Source organism: Podarcis bocagei, assembly GCF_964188305.1.
Source record: "Podarcis bocagei genome assembly, chromosome: 2".
In the NCBI taxonomy this organism is placed as follows: Eukaryota; Metazoa; Chordata; class Lepidosauria; order Squamata; family Lacertidae; genus Podarcis; species Podarcis bocagei.
This window is the reverse complement of record NC_138126.1, coordinates 35912144-35933740: the sequence shown is the minus strand read 5'-3', so window position 1 is coordinate 35933740 and position 21597 is coordinate 35912144. Positions and strand designations below refer to the sequence as shown.

General features: G+C 42.2%; 1 protein-coding gene across 3 annotated transcripts in view; it reads left to right on the top strand.

Annotated features, from left to right (window-relative positions):
* PDZRN3 (PDZ domain containing ring finger 3) overlaps positions 1–21597 on the top strand; it is a 184693-nt gene that overhangs the window by 136089 nt on the left and 27007 nt on the right. For all 3 annotated transcript variants that reach the window (XM_081184003.1, XM_081184002.1, XM_081184004.1), the window contains one exon: positions 20308–20561. In XM_081184003.1, the coding sequence (XP_081040129.1) occupies positions 20308–20561 (254 nt within the window). The remainder of the gene's footprint in view (positions 1–20307; positions 20562–21597) is intronic.

Below are 21597 nucleotides of genomic sequence, written 5' to 3'. Positions count from 1 at the left end.
AGAGATGACAATAATCAGATAATTGTATTTCCAACTATCATATGTCTTACTGTATTTTCTTCTTATTGTATTTGTATTAAAGAACCTGAAAATACAAAACAAATGTAAAAGGCTTGCATAGCACATTGTTAAATTCTCTCAATGTGAATAAATGAGACATGCTTTCACACACACCTGCAGCAGGATGAGAGCTGATTCCGCTTGATGCAGTCCTATGTAGCTACTGGATGCAAGTGCATATGAGAACCAAGGCCATGTGTCAGGCATCAAGTGCTTGACCCCATCCACATAGTTTCAATATTCAGATCAATGCAGTGGTGCCTCTGGTTATGAACTTAATTCGTTCCGGAGGTCCGTTCTTAACCTGAAACCGTTCTTCACCTGAGGTACCACTTTAGCTAATGGGGCCTCCTGCTGCCGCTGCGCGATTTCTGTTCTCATTCTGAGGTAAAGTCCTTAACCTGAGGTACTACTTCCGGGTTAGCGGAGTCTGTAACCCGAAGTGTTTGTAACCCAAGGTGTTTGTAACCCGAAGTACCACTGTATTCAGATGTATACCATGATCACATAGGGTCTCAGCACAAAAAGAGACATCTGGAAGTCAAAAGCGATCATGCCTGCCAAATCTCTGCTGGGAAAGTGTTGGGCAATTGACACCACGTTGGCTGACTTATAGTTGAGCCCAGTCAGGCCTCTGTAGCACAGGGGACAACTAACAGCACCCTTCCAGGTTATCTCAGTGAACAAGCACTTAGAAGGTCCTTTGGCCCAATCCAGCAGATTTCTCTTATGTTCTTCCCCAGACAGACTCTACAGAATTTTGCAAAAGTTTAGCAGTTTTGCATCATTGTTGGCAAGCCAGAGACTTAATACTTTCTGCTGAGGACGAGTCTCAAACTTACAAAAGGGTTATATTTTAAGGTTTTGGTTAGGTTTGCAAGTTAGTGCTTAACAGCACCAAAAGTTATTCCAGATTCTACAAAGTCCTGCTCAGCATTAATCTTTAAATGTCATTCTGTTTGTTTGTTTGTTTGTTTGTTTGTTTGTTTGGAAGGGCAGCTGTGAGCTACCTGGCTGAAACCTTCCTGGCTGAATAGGGTTTTTCAGGTAGCTAAAGCAAGATGTGCTTAAGTTCCATGATCATGAATTAAGTTCCTTCTGTCTCCATATAATAACTCTCATTTCTTATTCTCAGTTTTTGGATTGTAAAAATCATATATGGTGCTACGTCAGGACTGTCATTCATTCTGTCATTCAAGCCATTTTCAAGACTGTAGTCCTCTCAATACAGCTCATGTCAATGCCATTAAAAACAAACATAAAACATATTCAAAGCAGTTTTAAATATGCCCAGTAGTATAAAATTCAGTAAATGTTGACAAGGACTTGACAGCAGCATATACTACAAAAACTTACTTTGAAAAGTCAAGGGGATGAAACTTTCTTAAAAACCAGGACTGAAGGAGTCAATCATACAATTATTAGAGATGCACTCTCTGCACTGAGAATATAGCAGAAGGAAAGGAAAGATAAATTCTGCATTTTTAGAGCAATACTATCTCTCTGTATGTTTATCCACTTCCATATTGTAATTGGATGAATCATGAGCTGCTCCTATGCGCTTTTGATTTACAGTGAAAAAACTCCAGTAGAAGAAATGGGGGAAATGTTACTTGAATGAATTGGCATGCTCACAAATAAGACATGCTCTGGTTGCCAAAAGTTTATAGTCCAGGCTGCCTCAACCTCGGCCCTCCAGATGTTTTTGGCCTACAACTCCCATGATCCCTAGCTAGCAGGACCAGTGGTCAGGGATGCTGGGAATTGTAGTCTCAAAACATCTGGAGGGCCAAGGTTGAGGAAGCCTGGTTTATGCAGATCAACAGGGAAAGGAATTTACTCTTCTCACCCCAGTCCCTATGTTCAGCTTGTGTTAAAATGGTAACATCTGATATCAGTTTTTGCCAGAAAGAGCTTTTCTGCTCCTCTTTGGTCCATGCTTAAACTTGAGTACTGGGAGCAAATAACCTCTACACCTGTGCAAGTTTGATAATCAAGCTTGGGTGGAAGGAGCTACCAGTTGAACAAACTGAGGAGAGCAATGGATGCCAGTGGCCTGAAGACATAGCCATAAATGTATGTAGATTGGGCATAAATGTTGAATAATTTTAACATAGGATAGAGCACACTTTTCAAAAGTTTGACATATTTGCTTCATTGACACTAAATAAGTGATGGACAACCTGTGGCCCTCCAACTGTTGTTTGGACTCCAACTTCCATGAACCCCACTCAGCATGGTTCATGGTCAGGGAAAATGGAAGTTAATAGTCCAGCAACATCTGCAGGACCACATTTCCCCATCCCTCCACTAATGCACTAAAGGTAAAGGACCCCTGACAGTTAAGTCCAGTCACAGATGACTCTGGGGTTGCGCCGCTCATCTCGCTTTACAGGCCGAGGGAGCCGGTGTTTGTCTGCAGACAGTTTTTCCGGGTCATGTGGCCACCATGACTAAGCTGCTTCTGGCGCAACGGAACACCAAAACCAGAGCAGCACATGGAAACACCGTTTACCTTCCCAGCGGAGCGGTACCTATTTATCTACTTGCACTTTGGAGTGCTAGGTTGGCAGGAGCTGGAACCGAGCAACGGGAGCTCACCCCGTTGCGGGGATTCGAACAGCTTACCTTCTGATCAGCAAGCCGTAGAGGCTCAGTGGTTTAGACCACAGTGCCACCCGCGTCCCTTGCACTAATGCACTAGCCATGCATTTATTTTATTTTATTTTATTTTTTAGGCCGTAGAACAGCATCCATTTGAGAGTAACCCCATCAAACCCAGTGGGGCTTACTTCTGAGTAGAGCTGCATAGGATTGGGGATTCTTATTTGAAGTGGCCATGGAGAAAATTGAGGAAGGGAGGTCTGTATTCTGGACCAGTTAATCCAGAACACTTTTCTCTCTGCCTCTACCATCACTGATTCCACCAGCATACAGTAATACTCTCCAAGGGAATGCAGCCCTCAACAGAGTAAAAAAAAGATAGTTCTCCCTTACCTTATATGAATACTTCAGGTTCTGATTTTAAAGTGACATAGCGTAGACCCTTCATTGCATACATACATTTGCGTAATCCGAAAACTTTTGTCCTGGGCTGGGTTTTCTGCTGCTTAATTAGTTCAGCATTCTCGCTGATAGACTGGAGACCTGTAATCTGCTGGAAAATGGCCTTTAATGATTGTGGCGCCTGTCCATGGCTCAGAATCCCCCTTTCTTAATTAGACCATTTACTAGAAACTGGCAATTGAAATTTTCCTCTTCATTTGATGATGAATAATGCAACACCTCCATTGGATTCTCTATAGAAAATACAGTTTCTTCATGGTAGAAGGGTTTTTTTTGTTTTTTTAAAAAAACAAGTCATGGTTTGAAAGTTTTGTTTCTTTTTTTAAAAAAAAAAAAGCCTACTTGTTATGAGTGATGCACTAAAATAGCTTCAAGTACCTTTTTGCATTACAGCTTTCAAAATATTAATATAGTAATTCACCCAAACATGTAAAATTTGGAGTAGGGGGTGCCTTTGGAGTATTTTTCTCTCCTTAAAATGATAAATGATTGGGTGAACAGGTTTGTAATGGTTTACATATATACATCTGTTCAACGCTATGAAGCAGGTGGCAAGAATTCGCAGGGGAGGAAGCACTAGGGACATTTGCTCTGAGCTTTACTGTCACATGTCAAATACTGGAAGGGAAAACAGGCATATGGAGCAGAGGGAAAAGTGCAGGTTTAATAAATGGGCTGTGTTATGTTCATTAATAATGGAAGGGAAGGTCATGACTCATTTTCAGGGGCACCAAAAGAGCACTAAAATTGTGTATATTGGAATTGAGACAACTGAATAGTGGTGCAATAAGTGTTAATAAAGCATCCATTCACATTTTTCTGACTTGGTTATGTGGTCTGAATCTAATTGCCAGGGCAGGTGGGAAGACTCATTGCTCAAAGGCAAATATGGGTATGAGCAGCCACCAGAACATATTGCTCCGCAAAGAACTTTTTTTTTAAAAAAACTACTATTTTACCTAATACAGAAAAACAACTAGGACATAAGGGTTTAGCAAAGAGGCCGGCTGAATTTGGGAGGCTGAGTTATCTGATAATGCATAACTGTGAGGGAAACATGGTTCTTGGCCATTGAAAAAGTCAATGAGCCTAGTCTGTAACACACTGTATAATGGTACAGTTTATTCCACACCCTCTGCCCCAGACATGCCCCATTTAACTCCAGAGTATCAGTTCAGCAATACTTTGGCTTAGCCCAGCTTTTAACAAAATTGTGCGCATATCCACCTGTTCACCAACCCAGTAATTCAAAAGCCAGGTTCTAAACAGGAGATGAGAAAGTATGAGTACAAGGAACATGCACTATGCTGAATAGAAAGTGGATGGAAACTATTTCCTTCCTTGCCAGACCTGTTGCTCCAAATACCTGCATAATTGCATATTGTTCTCCCATTTAGCCCAGCCTCCACTTCCATCCAGTTTTATTCTGTTTCTTCCATGCCAAACTTTAAATTGTAAAGCCCTTGGAGCAGGGACCTGTCCTCTTCTACTCTGCAAAGTGTGGGTGGCACTATATAGATGATATTGATGATGATGACGATGAAACAGCTGGTGGCGATGATACGTGCCAGCTGTTAATGTGTGTGGTGGTTGTTTTTAATAAGTTAAGTCTGAAGAGTGAGAACAAGCCTCTTGAATGGATCCTTGAACTACTGCTGCAATTCTGTTCCCCCCCACTCCAGGTCCAGTCCAAAAGGCACAATATAAAAAGTAGAGTCATGACATGTGTTTAGGTGCACCGTGAGCCTGGTTTTCTGATGGATGCAGTAATAGCACAAGCAGGTCTAAACAATGGTTCAAGCCACCAGTCTTGTCCTCTCTTGCATCAGCCTCCAAGAAACACAGGAGCATGACTCCTAGCAGGTCAGACTATTTGTCCATGTATTTGGCAGCAGCTCTCCAAAACCTCAAGCAGAAATGTTTGCCTTTCTCATCGCCTGCACGTGACCTTCTTAGCGGGAGATGTCATGGATTGAATCTGAGACCTTCTGTTTGCGAAGTCTGTGCTCTTCTCCTTACACGTGATTCCTCCCCAAAGCCTATGATCTCCTGTTGTAGCTAGATATGCTGTATTTAAAAAAGCTCCTCTCAGCTAAGTGCTTGAGACATCATAAGCTTTGCAGCCTCATCAGGAACCTGGCTGTGGAGTGCTGCCTTGACGTTCTGAAACTGGAGGGGGCAACCAGGGAAAGTGACTCAAAACAGCACTTGGCTTTCTGATAACGAACATCTGACAGTTTGCTTGTGGGACCAGGGAGAATCTGCTGTCATTTTATAGGTCTTCACTCCTAGTGTTTTATCATAGATGGTAGACTTCTTTAGATGTTCTGTCTTACCAGCACTGTTGCAGTAGCTTCTGTCAGTGTTCCCATGCTTTTGATGTTCCATCTAAAAATTCCACTACCGTGACACCTATGAATGAATGTCTTCATCAGCAACCATGCAAGCAACACACCTCCCAAAGGTTGAGACCTGCTGTCTGCATTGTCAGAGGCAGAATTCTCCAACTGCTGCAGTTCTCCTGATAAAGAGGGCATGCTAGGAGTCACAATTACCATTCCTATGCCATCACCCCGTCTAGATCTCTTAAGCCTATTGGATTCTTCTCATTCATCATGGCTACCCTGAAACAAGGCTCTCAGTGTGTCACCTCACAATTTCCATTATTGTCCCCTGGGCTCTGCTTGACTGTTCCCTTGGGTGCTTCTAATGAAAAAGCTATATGGAAATCAGGTTTTAATTCAGTATCAGTAACTTTTGGTTCAAAGCAAATAGATTAAAATCTATCTTTTTGGTTTAGGCCAGCCCCACTATATATATATATTTGAACTGTTACTTTCTATATGCCAGAGACACACCAAAATAAATCAGTCATGCAAGGTTCATTCTAATTAACCTATCTCAGTGTCGTTTTCTTTAGAGCTGAGATTTCCCACTCGGAATTTTTTCCTTGGAGAGCTAAATATTTCAGAGAGGACAAGTGGATTTTGTTTTATTCAAAAAAGAATTTTCTTTTTAGACTTTTTCTTTATACCATCAAGAGCTTACGAGAGAAAAGGGAAGTGCACACACTTCAAAACAGTCTGTTGCTAAATAATACAGTTCTGCATCTATAAAAAAAAGAAACTGTCCTTTCTAGTGAAATAAAAGAAGGATTAGATGAAGCTGTAAAAAGAATTAACCTGTACTTTGAACCTCTTTTCTCTAGACTCTGACGGAGAAGAAGAGATTTAGAAAATAGGTTTTTTTGCTGTTGCATTTGCCATAAAAATGTACTGCTCCCCCTGCCTAAAATGCAGACTTCTTAAAAGCTGGCTAAATAAGTGTATCAGACCATAAAGTGTGTTCTAAATAAGACACAGACATCTGTAGTCTGTCAGAATGGCAAATTTTGTAATACAAATCCCAAGGATTGGCATGCTTTTCTGTAAAGGAAAACTTCTTATTCTTTATTAAGCACAAATGTTTTCTTAGACGCATTTGTCAGTGGCATAATGGACAGTGCAGACATAATATATGATGCAAAAAAAAATATGTTTGCTGTTCATGAAGTCAGTAGAAAGCCTGCCTTGTCTGACAGGCAGTTCAGTACAGTATATGATTTTATTTCAAAACATGAAGACTACTGTAAGTGGTCTTTCTTTGAGTATCTCTTTCTTTCTAATCACGTCTGAGAAGGTGGCATCTCAAGACATGTCCTGAAAAGCAGATTCACAAGTGCATGGATGGCTTCCATTTTCACTTCCTGTTGCCATGTCCAAAATAGGAACCCCTCCCCCATGAGAGTTCAAATATTTGTTCTCCTTACATTAAAAATGCAGCAGCAGCAGCATCCAGTAGAAAACACATGTCTACTTTGTGTTGCATGCTTTTTATCACAAAACCTGATCCACAGGTAGATCTCTCTTCAGGTGTTGGAGCAATCTGGAAATCTAGCATGTGAGGGGTGTTTCTCTTCCACAAATTGGAAGGTGACAATCTAAAGCAGGCAGCCTCCTTGTACTCATTGAGACACCCTGAGATGTGGAATTTGCTCAGTTTGTTGTGTTAACCTCTCTGTTTCTGAGGTCCAGACACCTTTAAGAACCCGAATATGCTTTTTAGCTCCCATGCAAAAGGCCTCCTGTGGTGGGTTTTCAGCATCTCAGGTATAACTTTTGGTTCTGCTTACTTGGTGGGTGCTTCATATTGTGTGTGGAATTTTCTGTGCCAACGACTTCTGCCTTTAGGACTTTCAGGTACTGGACTGGAAACTCTATTGTTAGGAAGGATCCGTTTGGCAAAACCCTTTGGACATCATAAGTGGAATGTGGAGTAGTCACCACTTGGAAGCAATCCTCTTTACCAGCCCTAGGAACAAGGCTCAGGGGAGCTTACAAACACAGCTTCTCCCACTGCCTTACATAGACTTAACCTGCTGGCCATTTCTCTTGTTGTGAACCTTTATTTCCCTTTGCCCTTAAAAAACAAAAGAGCCCTCCCCCTTCACCAAATCCACATGATTGATGTGACTGTTTCAGATGTCCTTAGCATTCTCTTGCTTGGAAGATTTTCCATTTGGATTTGTGCCTGGGCCTCCCACTTTTCACGTTATGGTGCCATCTATTCTTGATTAGGAACATACATCATGTGTTGCCTTAATGCTCTGTTGTATCATTCTATTTCTCTCCCATGACTTCCGAGTGTCCATGTCCATTGTGTACAGATGGATCACACTGTCCCTTTTACATCCTTTGCTACTCTGTTTGCATGATAAGCTGACCAACTCATCTCAGAGCCAGATCCGCCAAAATTCATTCTCTGCAGTACCCTTTTCAGATTGAGCTCATAGTTTAAACATTTGACCGTAGCATGTCAAAATTATTCATTGCTCAAACTCAGAAATTACTGTTATTTATAGCACCTTGTACATTGCTACGTATTTTGCTATATATATATTTTAATCATGCTAAAAGAACATCAACTATGCAACACTTGCATGTTGTTTGTGAAATTCTTTAAAGAAGTTGAGAATTCTTTAAAGTAACATATTCTGACATCATTACCATACCCCTTAAAAAAATCAGATGGGCCACAAATCAAGGTGAAGGCTGCTATGATATAAAAGAGGAGTCATAGATAGCATGTAGAGCCAGTGTGGTATGATGGTTAGAGTGTTGGACTATGAGCAAGGTTCGAATCCATACTCAGCCATGAAGCTCACAGAGTGACCTTGGGCCAGTCACCATCTCTTAGCCTAACCTAACTCATAGGGTGTTGTGAGGATGTAGTGGGGGGGGGGCGGGGAGAACCATGTATACGACCCTGAGCTCCTTGAAAGATAAAAGTGGTATAGAAATGTAATAAATGAATACATATAAATGAAACTGTTAAGTAGCTGCACTGTAAGCCTGGTTTCACAATGGAATTAATATGTGAGCATACCAGCAAATTGAGTGTTCCTTGCAAATTGAGTGTTCAGACTTGTCGTTCCTTGGTCTCTTTATAGCAGGTCAGACTATTTATCCTTCTAGGTCTGTATTACCTAATCTGACTGGCAGTGACTCTCCAGAATTTCAGCCTTTGCCTTTTCCATCACCAGCTACAATATCATTTTAAGTGGCGTCTGAACCTGGAACCTTCTAAGCCATGGGTGGGAAACTAAGGCTCAGTGGCCAGATCCAGCCCAGTCACTTTCTAAATCCGGCCCATGGACAGTCCGGGAATCAGCGTGTTTTTACATGAGTAGAATGTGTCCTTTATTTAAAATGTACCTCTGGGTTACTTGTCGAGCCTGTCTGGTGTTTTTACATGAGTAGAATGTGTGCTTTTATTTAAAATGCATCTCTGGGTTATTTGTGGGGCATAGGAATTTGTTCTTTTTCCCCCTCCAAAATATAGTCTGGTCCCCCATAAGGTCTGAGGGACAGTGGACCGGCCCCCTGGTGAAAAAGTTTGCTGACCCCTGTTCTAAGCATTCAAAACATGTGATCCACCACTTAGTTACAGCATACATATTAGAGGTACATTTTTAGTTTTATCTTCTTTGTAAACTGCTTTGAGCTTTTTTTCTACACTTAAGCGGTATATAAATTTTATTTTTTAAAAATTATGGGTCAATTGTCACTCGTACAAGGAAGCAGGTTGTGTCCCCAGGTTTAGCACTCTGTGATTCCTCACTGACAAAAGTAAAGTATTGCACTTGGAGAGAATTTTGTAGTGGGGACTGACAGGGGGCATTGACATTCGTCCCCACTGTTAGGAATCCCAGAGCTGGAGAAGCAGAACGTTTCTCTGTGCAGAGGGTAGAGATACACTGTGCATGTGCACACATGCGCAGGAGTAGAATATGCCTTCTTGCACACAGACACTGCCCATCATAATGAGTGAGCCCAAGAACGTCAAAAATAGCTTCTTTAAATCAGGTAGTAGATCACCCCATATACAGGGTGCCAGTTGACAGAAGTTACTCTATAAATCATATAAGTGACTGGTTTCTTATTAAAATATTCCTCTTCCAAAGAATTATTGGGCTGGATGTGCTTTGCCATTGATCTTCTTCACACACTATGAGATCGTTATAATTGGATTCCCGGGGCAAGATAGACATCTTGCTGGAATACCTCATTCTTCATTAACAATGTTCAAAGTTGTCTCGCTAGTAGGATATGGGATGAGGTGTCAACCATTCTGACACTAATATAAATCTAAACAACTCCCAGGAAAGCAGTAGTGTTATGTTGGATTCACATGGCTGATCTTCTTCCATATCCTGGTGACTTTTCCAGTCACCCCAGATAGCCCCATGTGAAAGATCTAATATGCAATCAGCATACCAAACATCAAGCATGCTCTTCTCATGGGTAAGAACTTTTCATAACACCAAGTTCCCATTTAAATCTCACTAAGGGTTGAGTGGAAAGTAGCTACATGAATTTACAGTTCAGGCCTCAAGCAAATCATGGCTACCATGAGTGCAAAAGTGGTTGTGCAATGGTGCGCAATGGTGTCCACACATCTCTGGGCACCTTGAGCTTTAGCAGGCAAATGGCTGGAATTGTGGGTTTGCAAGGCTTGCCAGAAACCAGCCCTCTTGCTCCACAAACACTAGTTCTCCCATCCAAGTACTAACCAGGCCCAACCTGGTCAGGCAGGACTAGGTGCTTTCAGGGTACTGTGGCTATAGGAAAAACACACGAGTTCTGCCTGTAGTACTATTTACCCCAGCTCCAGGGGTTTTTGTGGATTTCAGTCTATGCATTAAGAGCAAGAGCAGAGTCCAAGCTTCAGAAATTTCAGTCTTCGGACATTAGAATGATCTAGGTGATCATAACGTTTGAACAGCCATTCAGAGAAACAATAACAATCTGTCATCCGTTCCTTCCTCCCAGCATGACTCTTATGAGTCAGGGGTTATTTTAACGAACTCATAATACTGGAGAACATGCTCTGTTGCTAATCCAAGGTAAAATGATGACAAGACCTCTTGACAGTTGTGAGACATAAAAGCCAGCTCCCTGGCTCCCATCCATTATTGTCAATACAGCCTTTTCAGTAACACTGCACCCTTCTGAGGAACAAACTGAGTCTCTCTCTCTCTCTATTCCTTCCTTCCTCCCTCTCCTCTCTTTCTCTCTTACACACACACAAACACTAACCACAGTGAGACAAAGAGAAGTCGAGGCAACACTGTTTTACTTTATCCCACAGTAGTCAGTATCTCCCACTGAGTTAGAAGAGTCAAAATAAAGGAGCTGCAATCAAGAAGCCTGTTTAAAATGGGAGTGAAACATTCACCTACCCATTCCTGATACTGGGTTTGCTAATGCACTGAACAGACAGCAGCTTTCTCTCCATGCCCTCCCCACCACTTCTGAACCACAAGCAACAACAGAAGCCCTTTCACTTTTCCACATATCTGTCAATGGCTCCCATTGACTTCTGCGGAACAAAATTAATACAGCTCATGATAATACTGACGGGCAGTTCATTAGTTTCATCATAAACAAAGGAAGCCCATGTGAGAGGAGGAAGGCGTGAACCTTGCCATCCACTACAAGAAAGGAAATGAAAACAGGAAGATTAAATGTTTTGCAGATGAGCGGCTAAGGAAGCAACTAAATAAATAAAATTATCTGTGGAGCACTACTGCCAGTTGTGTTCTTTTCCTGTCTTTCTACAGAGCGTATTAGCCAGCTGTTCAGCAGGTTATATGGGAAAAGAGTAAGAAGTGTTTTCCATGGAGCACAAGTTCAAACATGGCCCCTTCCCCTGTAGGTTGGCCACTTGTGCACTCATATCTTGCACATGGTGTAATCCTACAGCAGGGGTGGGGAAACTTTTTTAGCACAAGGGTGGCCTTCCCTCGTGGGCAGTCTTCTAGCAGCAACTTACTAGTGATAGCCAAGGCTCTGTGCAAAAGTGGGCAGGGCAGTAGATGTGACTCTTCCAACAGGTTATGTTCCAGCCATGCCAACGTCTGAGGTTGCTACACACAGCACAGCCATCTTCTCCACCCTCCTATATGAGGCAGAAGATATAGAAGCATGATTAGTCGCACCAACAGGGTAAAGAACAGCTTCTATCTGTGGGCTGTTAGGCTGCTGAATGAAAAGATAACAACAGGGCAACTGACTTTCGGGTTTGGTGGGTGTGAGTCAGTAAATGAGGGGAATTAAGACTAAGAGAGCTGAGTGGGGGGTGCTCGTGTAATCTCACTGTATACAAGTTGTGCAAGTGACAATAAAGTATTTCAATTTTAGGCAAGCAAAAGGCACTAGCACAATTCAAGCACACGTTCCAGCTATGCAAAAGCACTCACTGGGAAAGGTGTGGTCAGGGAAAGGTCCCAGTGGCCAAACAGTGAAGTATTTGGCCCCCTGGCCTGAGTCTCTTCACTCCTGCCGCATGAGCACCAAAAGTGGATAAGTATGAGACATATCCTAATGTTTATACTATGAATCCCATATATTCCACAAAAGTTAGCCCTGACCGGTTACTGAGATGATTCACCTTTCAACATGGCCAGACGATGCTTTCTAAAGTTTACAATCACTTTAGAGGCTGTGTTACTTAAGTGCTTTTTCTGCTTAACAGCGAACAGCTATCTTTAGCAATGTTACACTCAATATAACATGGGTTGTTTTGATATGCTTTAACTCTGATTGCTTTGTCACCCTAATTGCTTAGTCTTGTAAAGAAAAGATCAGTACTAAACCTCGGGCATTGGAATTTGCACATTTCGTTTATTGTAAATAATAAAACTTTGGACACAATCAGCATTTCTCTTACTAACAAAAAACATTAAATTGGGCTTAATTTTACAGCTGTACAAATTGTAATGTGCTCAAGAGGGCGAGTTAATGGTATTTAATTTGACCAGGTCAAAATTGAGCGTGCCTTGTCTTACATTTTTGCAGCTGCAGTCAGCACCAAGTGCTTACGCAATGTGTGGGGTAAAAACAGAAATACTTTCGTTCTCAGGTTGAATGCACACACTAGATTAGGGATGCACAGCTTAGAGCACTCTGAAAGCCTCTTTTGCATTCATGTTAATTTAAGAAGGCTGTACTGCTTTGTCAGCTGCAGGGATGCATTTTTGACACATTTTTAGCCCAGCCTTTTCTTTTTAGCTCCTGGAACTCTCTCTTTCCCTCTCATTCTAGAGCTCACCTTTTCCCTCTACACGTCAAAGCATCTGGTCTCTGGACCACCACAGATTTCTCTTCAGCGTCATCTCATCTGTATTCACTATTTCCTCCATGCTTATCTGCGTCCCACCTCTATTAGCCTATTTTGCACTCTCAACCCCATACCACTATGTGCCTGTCTCCTCCTTGCAGGAAGGCTCAACAACTCTCTGTATTTAATCTTTTCTTTTTCTCTGGAGGGTGTAGTGGGGGCAGCCTATAGGTCTGCCTTACGGTCATCTGAGGCGAAGGGGGTTGCACCAGGCTGGGAAGTCTGAACACTGTCTGGTGATGTGCAATGGATCATGTCTGCTAGAAAAGAAGCATTTCAGAGAGGCAGCTGTGGTAGTCAGTTGCGACAAAAACAGCAGCCTTGTGGCACTGTAGAGAATAAATTTATTGTGGCAGAGGCCTTTTGAAAGCCACAACACCACAAAACATGACACAATAAATCTGTTAGTCCTTAAGGTGCCACAAGACTCTTTGTTGTTCACCTTTAATTTAGAACTGACAAATCATTAAGTGCTTATTTATTGTATGTATTCTGCCCTTCTTCCAAGGAGATCAGATCTGTATTTTTACTTTACAGCAGCCTTGTGAGCAAGCTTAGGCTGGGATATTATTACTGTGTCTATCTTGGTAAAGCAGATTCCATGGACATCTCAGAAAGGTGCAAATTGTTCAGTACTGGCGGGAAGCAGTGGCAGGATTACAGCTAAAATGAGGAGTTCCTGTAAAGAAAGGAGGTCAGTGGTAGACCTTTCAGAACCCTGGACAGAGCACACAAAGCAGACTATTTGTTCCAAGAAACATAAGGCACAACTGAGCCATTTTATGGTCCTGGACCCCTCAGCTGAGCCCTTTTGTGCTCCCCTTGCTGCCTAGTGGAGAACCTTAAAGGGGCAACTGTCTGGCCTGGAGCCTAGAAATCTGTTGTCTGTCCATCAGCTTGCATCAGGCACATTGCCTGGGTTGATGTATCAGCTCTGTGGAGGCAAGTAGGTCAGCCCCTGGATAGTGCCAGGATGGGGGTGTTTGTTTGTTTGTTTGTTTAATGTATTTATATCCTGTCTTTCTCCCAAGTTGGGACTCAAAGCTGCATGCAACTTTTAAAAAACATAGTCATAAAATCTAAAGTAATAAAAATAAAAACCTAGTTAAAAACAACAGCCAAATTAATTTAAATCACATTTAGAATGAGCATTTAGATAATGCTGTAGTAACTGGAGATTCAGGGATCTCATGTGCCACGGCCTTCAGCATCTACATCTCTGTGTCTCTGTCTGAGTCACTGCTGGACAAAGGCCACACACGAGTGCCACAGCGGAGCAGAGATTTGGAACAGGGCTTTCCAGATCTATAACCAATATTGTGGCTACTGTGGTGAACTGGTTCTTAAAGCTGAAATATTAATTATTCTGGCATGGAAATGAATTCCCTCGGTATCATTGGAATTCGTGTTTTGAATAGATGTTCTTGGAATAATCCAGTCTATTCTAATTTACAGAGCTATTTGATGACTTTATGCACACACTCCATTGAAATGCCAATTGCTGATCACAAGCAGAAGAGGCTCTTGCGCACATATTCTGCTTGTGGGCTTCTCCTAGCTATCTGGCTGGCCAGTATGTGGACAGAAGATCCTCATCCAGCAGAACTCTTCTAATACTCTTCTTATCCTCCTTTCTTACTCAAAAGGCATCTACCAACAAAATCCATTCTTTGTTCAAGAACCGCTTCCAATCCCAACTCCTTGTTCTGACTTTTTACCTCTCCCACTCCTCTCTTCTCAACTTCTGCTGCCACCAGACTCTGTTTTCATAGCAAGACAACTATGGATACCTAGCCATAAAAGTACCAATAAGTGGGTAATAGTAAACCAGTAAGTGTTTCCTGATTTGTGAAAGGGGGCCATCATATATTTCAAATCAGGAACTTCAATTGCCCTCTATTGGGTTCCGGGGTTGTTGAATAAGAGAGCTAGCCTTTTAAAATGATAATTTCTACTCATATTGAAAGATGTTCAGCAATTCTTCTCACTTACAGAGTCCCACCATCTACTAATGACTTTCACTTACTGTAGTCCTATTTGGGCATTGTTGCTGCCGTGTTCATCAACACTGGAGGAGGGATGGTGCCAAGTATCCCTGCCCTACTAGCCTTTGTGCAAAGAGCATGACTGTATTCATGCACAAATGCTCTATTGCTACAGACAGTTGAAGACTAATGGCAGCTGGATGCTACCCCTCACCTGTGCAGACAAGCACAGAAGCAAGAACTGCCAAATAGAGAATGGACATATAATTTTCACTTCTTATTATTTCTCCTTTCTATCGCTCATTTTTTTAAAAAAAGTTTGAAAAGGCTAGCAAGGGGATGGAGTCCTTACTTTTGTAGATGGGGTGCAACAGTCCTCTGCAAAGTCTAGAGAATAAATGCTTTGCCCTGTATAGATGCAGAGGCCCAGGCCAAGTGGAGAAGGGATTGTGCTTAAGGTCATTCTGAGCATTTTAATTGCAGCAGGCAGGAAAACAGAAAGACTTATGTTGGGTAAAGGTAAAGGTACCCCTGACCATTAGGTCCAGTTGCAGTCGACTCTGGGGTTGCACACTCATCTCGCTCTACAGGCCGAGGGAGCCGGCGTTCATCCGCAGGCAGCTTCCGGGTCATGTGGCCAGCATGACTAAACTGCTTCTGGCGAACCAGAGCAGTGCACGGAAACTCTGTTTACCTTCCCGCTGGAGCGGTACCTATTTATCTACTTGCACTTGACGTGCTTTCAAACTGCTAGGTGGGCAGGAGTTGGGACCGAACAACGGGAGCTCACCCTGTCGCAGAGATTCAAACCGCCGACCTTCTGATTGGCAAGCCCTAGGCTCTGTAGTTTAAACCACAGTGCCACCCATGTCCCTTTATGTTGGATATGTGAATTTAAATCCTGAAACTGATCAGAAGCACTAGTTAATTTCTGAGCGGAAAAGGAGCCTGAAACCCATGTTATCCCTTTTTGTCAGGAACATCTGTTCTCAAATTTGTTGTCTAAGGTATGTTGATTCTTAGTGGTTTGCAGCCATTTTACTTCAGATATGCACCTTCAATAAGGCTTCCTCCTTGCAGTGTGATTTTTAGTAATTCCCCTGGCTAGAAACGGCCGTAGTCGTAATGTTTACAATGCTAGCTGATATAAATTAATTCATCTTCACTGAAGTAACTGATAGGCGTTCAGGATCTGGCCAATGAAGTGTGGCAAAAAGGATGATTCATCAATCTCTGATTAATAATGCTTGTAACATTTATTGGAGTGAGATCTGGCATACACTCGACATTAGACAGGAATATTACAAGCCCCCTTCTTCCTTAATTGATGTCGGCACTGCAATAATGCCAAAGCTGTTACAAAGGTACTATAGATCATCATGTTGCTTCCAACTGTCCAAGAATAAATAAGGCATTTGGACAGTGAAACATCTTTAGTCTGCAAAATAGATAATTGCCACGCATTTTAATTAAAAGTACTGTGTTAAGCCTGGTTTGAGTGATATCATTGAGCTAGGGTAAAAATTCACTAGTAGTAGCAGCTTGAGCACTTTAGATGTTCCTTTGTCAAGGTATAGGTGTGCAGTCTCCTGTCTTAAGATGGCACCCATTCAACTTGAAAGCAGGCTTACCATTTTCCACATGTGCCAATTTCACAGTGAAGTTAACTTCTAATGCCAGGCCTTACCAAGATTCTGAAGCAGGTGGTTTTTCCTACATGGAGTTGTGTGCATCTTGAAACAGAGGTGTGCACATAGTTGTCTTAAAAATTAATGCCAGAAGCAAAATTTGTGAGGCCTGCTTTGATCTCAAGTTACTTTTCTGCATAAATCTGCTCTCTCATAGCTGTCTTGCACTCAGTCCCTTTCAGATCTATTGTGCTACATGTTCCCTATAAATAAACTCTTGTTTATAAAAGAGAACAGAAGAATGTATTTCCTCCCCAAGCACACCACCCATGCTTTGAGTAGCTAACAGAACAAGGCTTTTGATGTACCGCACAGCTTCAGATACATAGCCTGCTTCAGCCTATGCAAATTCACTTCTCTGTGGGCATCCAGTCCATATATGGAAGCTTTATGATCAATTTGGGTTGACTGTAAAACTGAAGGAACCAGGTGTTTCTTCATACAAAGCCATTATTTGATTTTATATGGCCATATTGACTTGAGAAGATCCAGCTTTTTTCTTTCTTTTAAAATAACAGAAGTGATCCCAAAGGTCTGGTCCACAAAACCACTTACTGCAGGGCACTCTTGTCAGATATCATACAAGTTTAGAACAAAAATCTGCCATGAAACCTTTGGCTTAACTCATTTATTTACTTATAAAACTGTTCATAAGCTGTTTTGGGGAGAGTAGACTATCCAAGGCAGCTTATGTATTATTAAGAAAAATGCTAACTTTTAAAAAGTGACAGTTTAAAAGCAGCAGCACGACAAGTATCTTAAAAAGAGGCCAGTTAAAAAATAAAACAGCAAAATAGAAATGGAATAGGTCTTTTTAATCACAGGCTTAATTAAGAAAAGGCGGCTTGAAACTAAGGGGGTTTAAGCCCCATTTAAACATTTGAAAAGTTGGGGCCATTCTCTATCCACTTACCCAAACCTTGCATAGTTCTATACACCTCTGTCATGTGTCTTCTTACTCACCTTTTCTCAAAACTAAAGAGGTGCAAATGTTGTAAACTTTCCTCCTAGGGAACTTGCTACACCCCCTTGCTCATTTGGGTTTCTCTTTTCTGAACCTTTCCCAACTCTGTAGTGAGAAGATGCATACAGTATTCCAGGTGCAGGTGCACTCTAGATTTGCATAATAGCTTTATGATATTGGAAGTTTTGTTTTAAATTCCTTTATGTTATGAGTGGGTGCTCAAGTTCAGGCATGAGCAACCTGTGACCCTCCAGACAGTGTTGGGACTCCATCTCCCACTTCCCCAGACAGCGCTGCCCCCAATGGCCAAGGAAAATAAAATTTGTTGACCAACAACATCTGCGGGGGCCACAGGTTTCCCCATCACTGCTCTTGTGCTTACCATACCATCAATATAATAAGTCCCCCTTACCCCAAATTGAAAAATAAGGCAATGGCAATAGTAGTTAAAAGTGGACAACAGTTCTTGTAAGTTTATTTATATAGAGAACTTTGGGTTTGTAGATACACGTTTATCAACCTGACCATGTGATCCTGTGAGTTCATCAGTGACAGCTTCCATTTGAATGACCAGAACAAAGTTGGATATAAAGTAGGCCAAAGTAGGAAGCCTGTGCTTTGAACCAGATGCAGCGAGCTTGTGAATCGCCTGGCGCTACAATGGGGATTTCTACCCTTTCCCAACTCCTGAAATTGCCTCTTGGGGTGTCAGGAGAGCCCTCTCAGAACAGCCAGGGGAAATTATTTCCCCCAGCACATTTACCATAGCACAATGTTATAGTCTACCCTAGACAATCCCTGCAAGTGGGGGCAGGATGAGAAGTGGGGAGTTTCCAGTGGTAATTTGGTTTCAAAAATGGAAGGTTCCTTTTCTACACTAGTATTGGTGCAGGTGTTTCTCTTGTTTCAGAGATGGGGGATACAAATTAATTTTTATCAAGTATGACAGATTGCCTGAGGCTACCTATAAGTTGCAGTGAAAATGACACAGTGGATTTCAGATTATCCCAAAGAAGGGGGGAAACCCATGTAATGCATGCTGGACAAAAAGCCTATGGAAATAATTTGGGGGAAGGAGCCTTAGATCCTTTCAAAATCAATTGGGAAAGGCTGTAAAGCCAAGAGTGTTGTGTTGACATCACTTTATCCAGATGGCTGAGCCACGTCTGAGGGTACTCAGCAGATTGTGATACTTAGCTGCTCCAGGTGAATATCTCTTCAGTGCATTTACACTAAAGATTAAGTGTGTGTGTAGCATCTGCAAAACAAACTGCTTTGTTATACAAAATGGACTTGAGAGACATGATAGGTGTGGAAGAACGTTTTAGAAAATAAACTGAATATAGGATAAGATGATATTTAAAATAAAGGAAACAGTATTTCAGTAGTTTAAACAGGCTGCTCACAAAAGATGTAAATATATTATTACAGAATATTATTAAATGATGTAGGAATAATATTACTATTCTTTCTACATCATTTCTCAATCCTGTGTGTCCCAGAGGCCATACAGTAGATTGGATCTATCCCTCCAGCATCAGAGACACAGCAGAGATCCAGTGCTGGAGTCAACCAGGGCCAGCCCAGCCATTGGGTGGGATGAGGCCACTGCCTCAGGCAGCTGGAAGCCCCCAAGGTGGCACCCTCGTGGTGGAGAAGCAGCTCCCATTTCGGCAGTGGCAGGACAAGGCAGTACTTATTGTTTTGTCTCAAGTGGCGAAATGAGACATGTCACCCCTGGAACCAACCTCTCTGACACACCTAGCTGTTCCAAAGCTCTGGCCCAATTGACGTTGCTGCTCTTACATTGGAGGTGCCAAAAAATAGGTGTCCTAGGGGCATGTCATGGCTCCCAAGGCTTCCCAGTCATCTTGACATGCCTTCACATGTGGGTTTTCTCTCTTGTTTCCAATAGGAGGGAAAGCATCAAAACCATTAATTTTTTAACAGGCAAGGAGACAGAAGAATGCAAGATCATTCCTTCTTCCTCACTTGAACCTCCCCGGCTCAAATCTAGCAGAGCATAGGAGAAGGCAGCTAAATCACCTTTGCATTTTGCTTTATCCCAGCCTCCATACAACTGTAGCCTTAGGAAACATTCATGCCAAGATGAAGGACCTGCAGAAGGCCTAAAGTTATGGCAGAGATTACTGTCTTGTCCAGATACCATCAGCTTACTTTCAGTAGTAGGACTTCACCTTATGGTCTAGGCCCATTCTCTGCTCCATGGAAACTGTTTTTAATATAGTCATTATTACAAGTAGCAGCTAAGAGGATGGGAATAACTTTAAATATTTAAGAAGCTTGTGTTCAGCAGTCAGGAAATGCATTCCCAAGGTTGCGAAGGGAGTTGAAGAGTTTATTAGTGGATTCATGGATGTAGCCACTTTTGCTTCCTGTATCATGTTCTTTTTCTGTAGATCAGAGCTATAACAAAGCCCCTGTGATAATACAGTTTAAAACTATGAGCCTTTGATGATGTGCCCAACACTGCAATAAGAGTTTAGTCCAATATCCTGAACTTTTTCTTTTTCTTTTACGCCCACACTGCACCTGAACTGATTTCAAATGGAAGTGAATCAGGCTGTGACTTTCTGAAGTTACCAAAAGGTGGTCTCTTGTTCCGCAGAGATTTAACCACCCACTATGAAGTACTTGCTTGTCTTTCTCATTGCTAATGCACAGCAGGTTAGAGTTGGGTGATCCAGAGCTCCAGCCTTACTTTCAAGTAGCACTTACAAAAACAAAGCTCATGTCATGAATGGTTTTACATGAAGGGAACGCTAGATAAACGAGACTCACCTTTCTTCCTCTTCCCCCACAGGTAAATGGAAAAGATTTATCTAAAGCAACCCATGACCAAGCAGTAGAAGCCTTCAAAACAGCTAAAGATCCCATCGTGGTTCAGGTCCTGAGGAGAGCGCCACGCAGCAAGATCTTCAGCCCCACTCATGAATGTCTCCTGGTGGATATGGGCACCCAGACTGACATCACCTTTGAACACATCATGGCTCTTACCAAGATGAGCTCACCTACCCCACCAGTTTCAGTACTGGACCCATATCTCTTACCTGAGGAGTAAGTACCAGTATTTTAATCACACCTCGCTACATTAAAAGGCAGTAAACACTGAAGCATTGGGTGGGGCTAGATTTCATACACTTGGGATGAAAATATACAACGACCATACATCATTATGAAGATCTAAACTGCCATTTTCAGGAGCAAAAACATTAGGACTGAAATATCTGCAAGATTTTATGCAACCATCCACTCTAATTCTGATGTTCAGTCTGTGAGTGCTATTGCCAAAGTAACATTGCCCAGACACAAGAAGGGGGTATCAGCAGACATGGGGGAACCAAGTACAAAAAAAATATATTTAGGCAGGGGCACTCTAAGGAAGAAAGGAGGGACCCCAGGAGGACTGAGCATGCTCAATGGCCACAGAATGCTGACTGCTGGAAGGAAAAATGGAAAACTGGGATTAGGCAAATCCAGTGGCAGGGAACACTCAGCACTGCAATTTTTTCGTCTGTGTCCCTCATGTTCAACCAATTTCACGAAATGGTGGAATCAGTGCAGTAGCTTTGACTGTTGAGAAATTGCAGGCCCATTGGCATTGTGAATGAGAAACCAAATGAACAAGACAGTTAAAAATAAAATGCTGTGAGGCTACCTGCTCACTTCTAATTTTGCATGCACAATTATGCCAAGTCTCTATGCCTTTAGATGAGGAGGAAAAGGCTGAGTGAACCCACAGATAAATAAAGAGTTTCTTAGAACTCTGGCCCGCAGCAATGGCTTTCCAGGGTCTCCGGCAGAGAAATTTCCCAGGCCTGGTGCCTTGGGTCTCCCAACTAGAAAAACCAAGGATTGGACCTGGGACCTTTTGGGCTGCAGGTCTTCCCCCTAAAATCTGGACTATGGCGTATGTGTCTGGCAGTGCTCTCTGCTACCTGTTTACAATGCTGCTGTTCAATCTTATCCGTTTTTTAATGGTGGCCATAAATTGCAGATTGCTAGGAGCCACTACATTCTCTTTCAGTGTATTAATTACCTTTTATTATAATCCCGTGGCAATGTTACACAAATAAGCTGTTCTGTAGGGCTG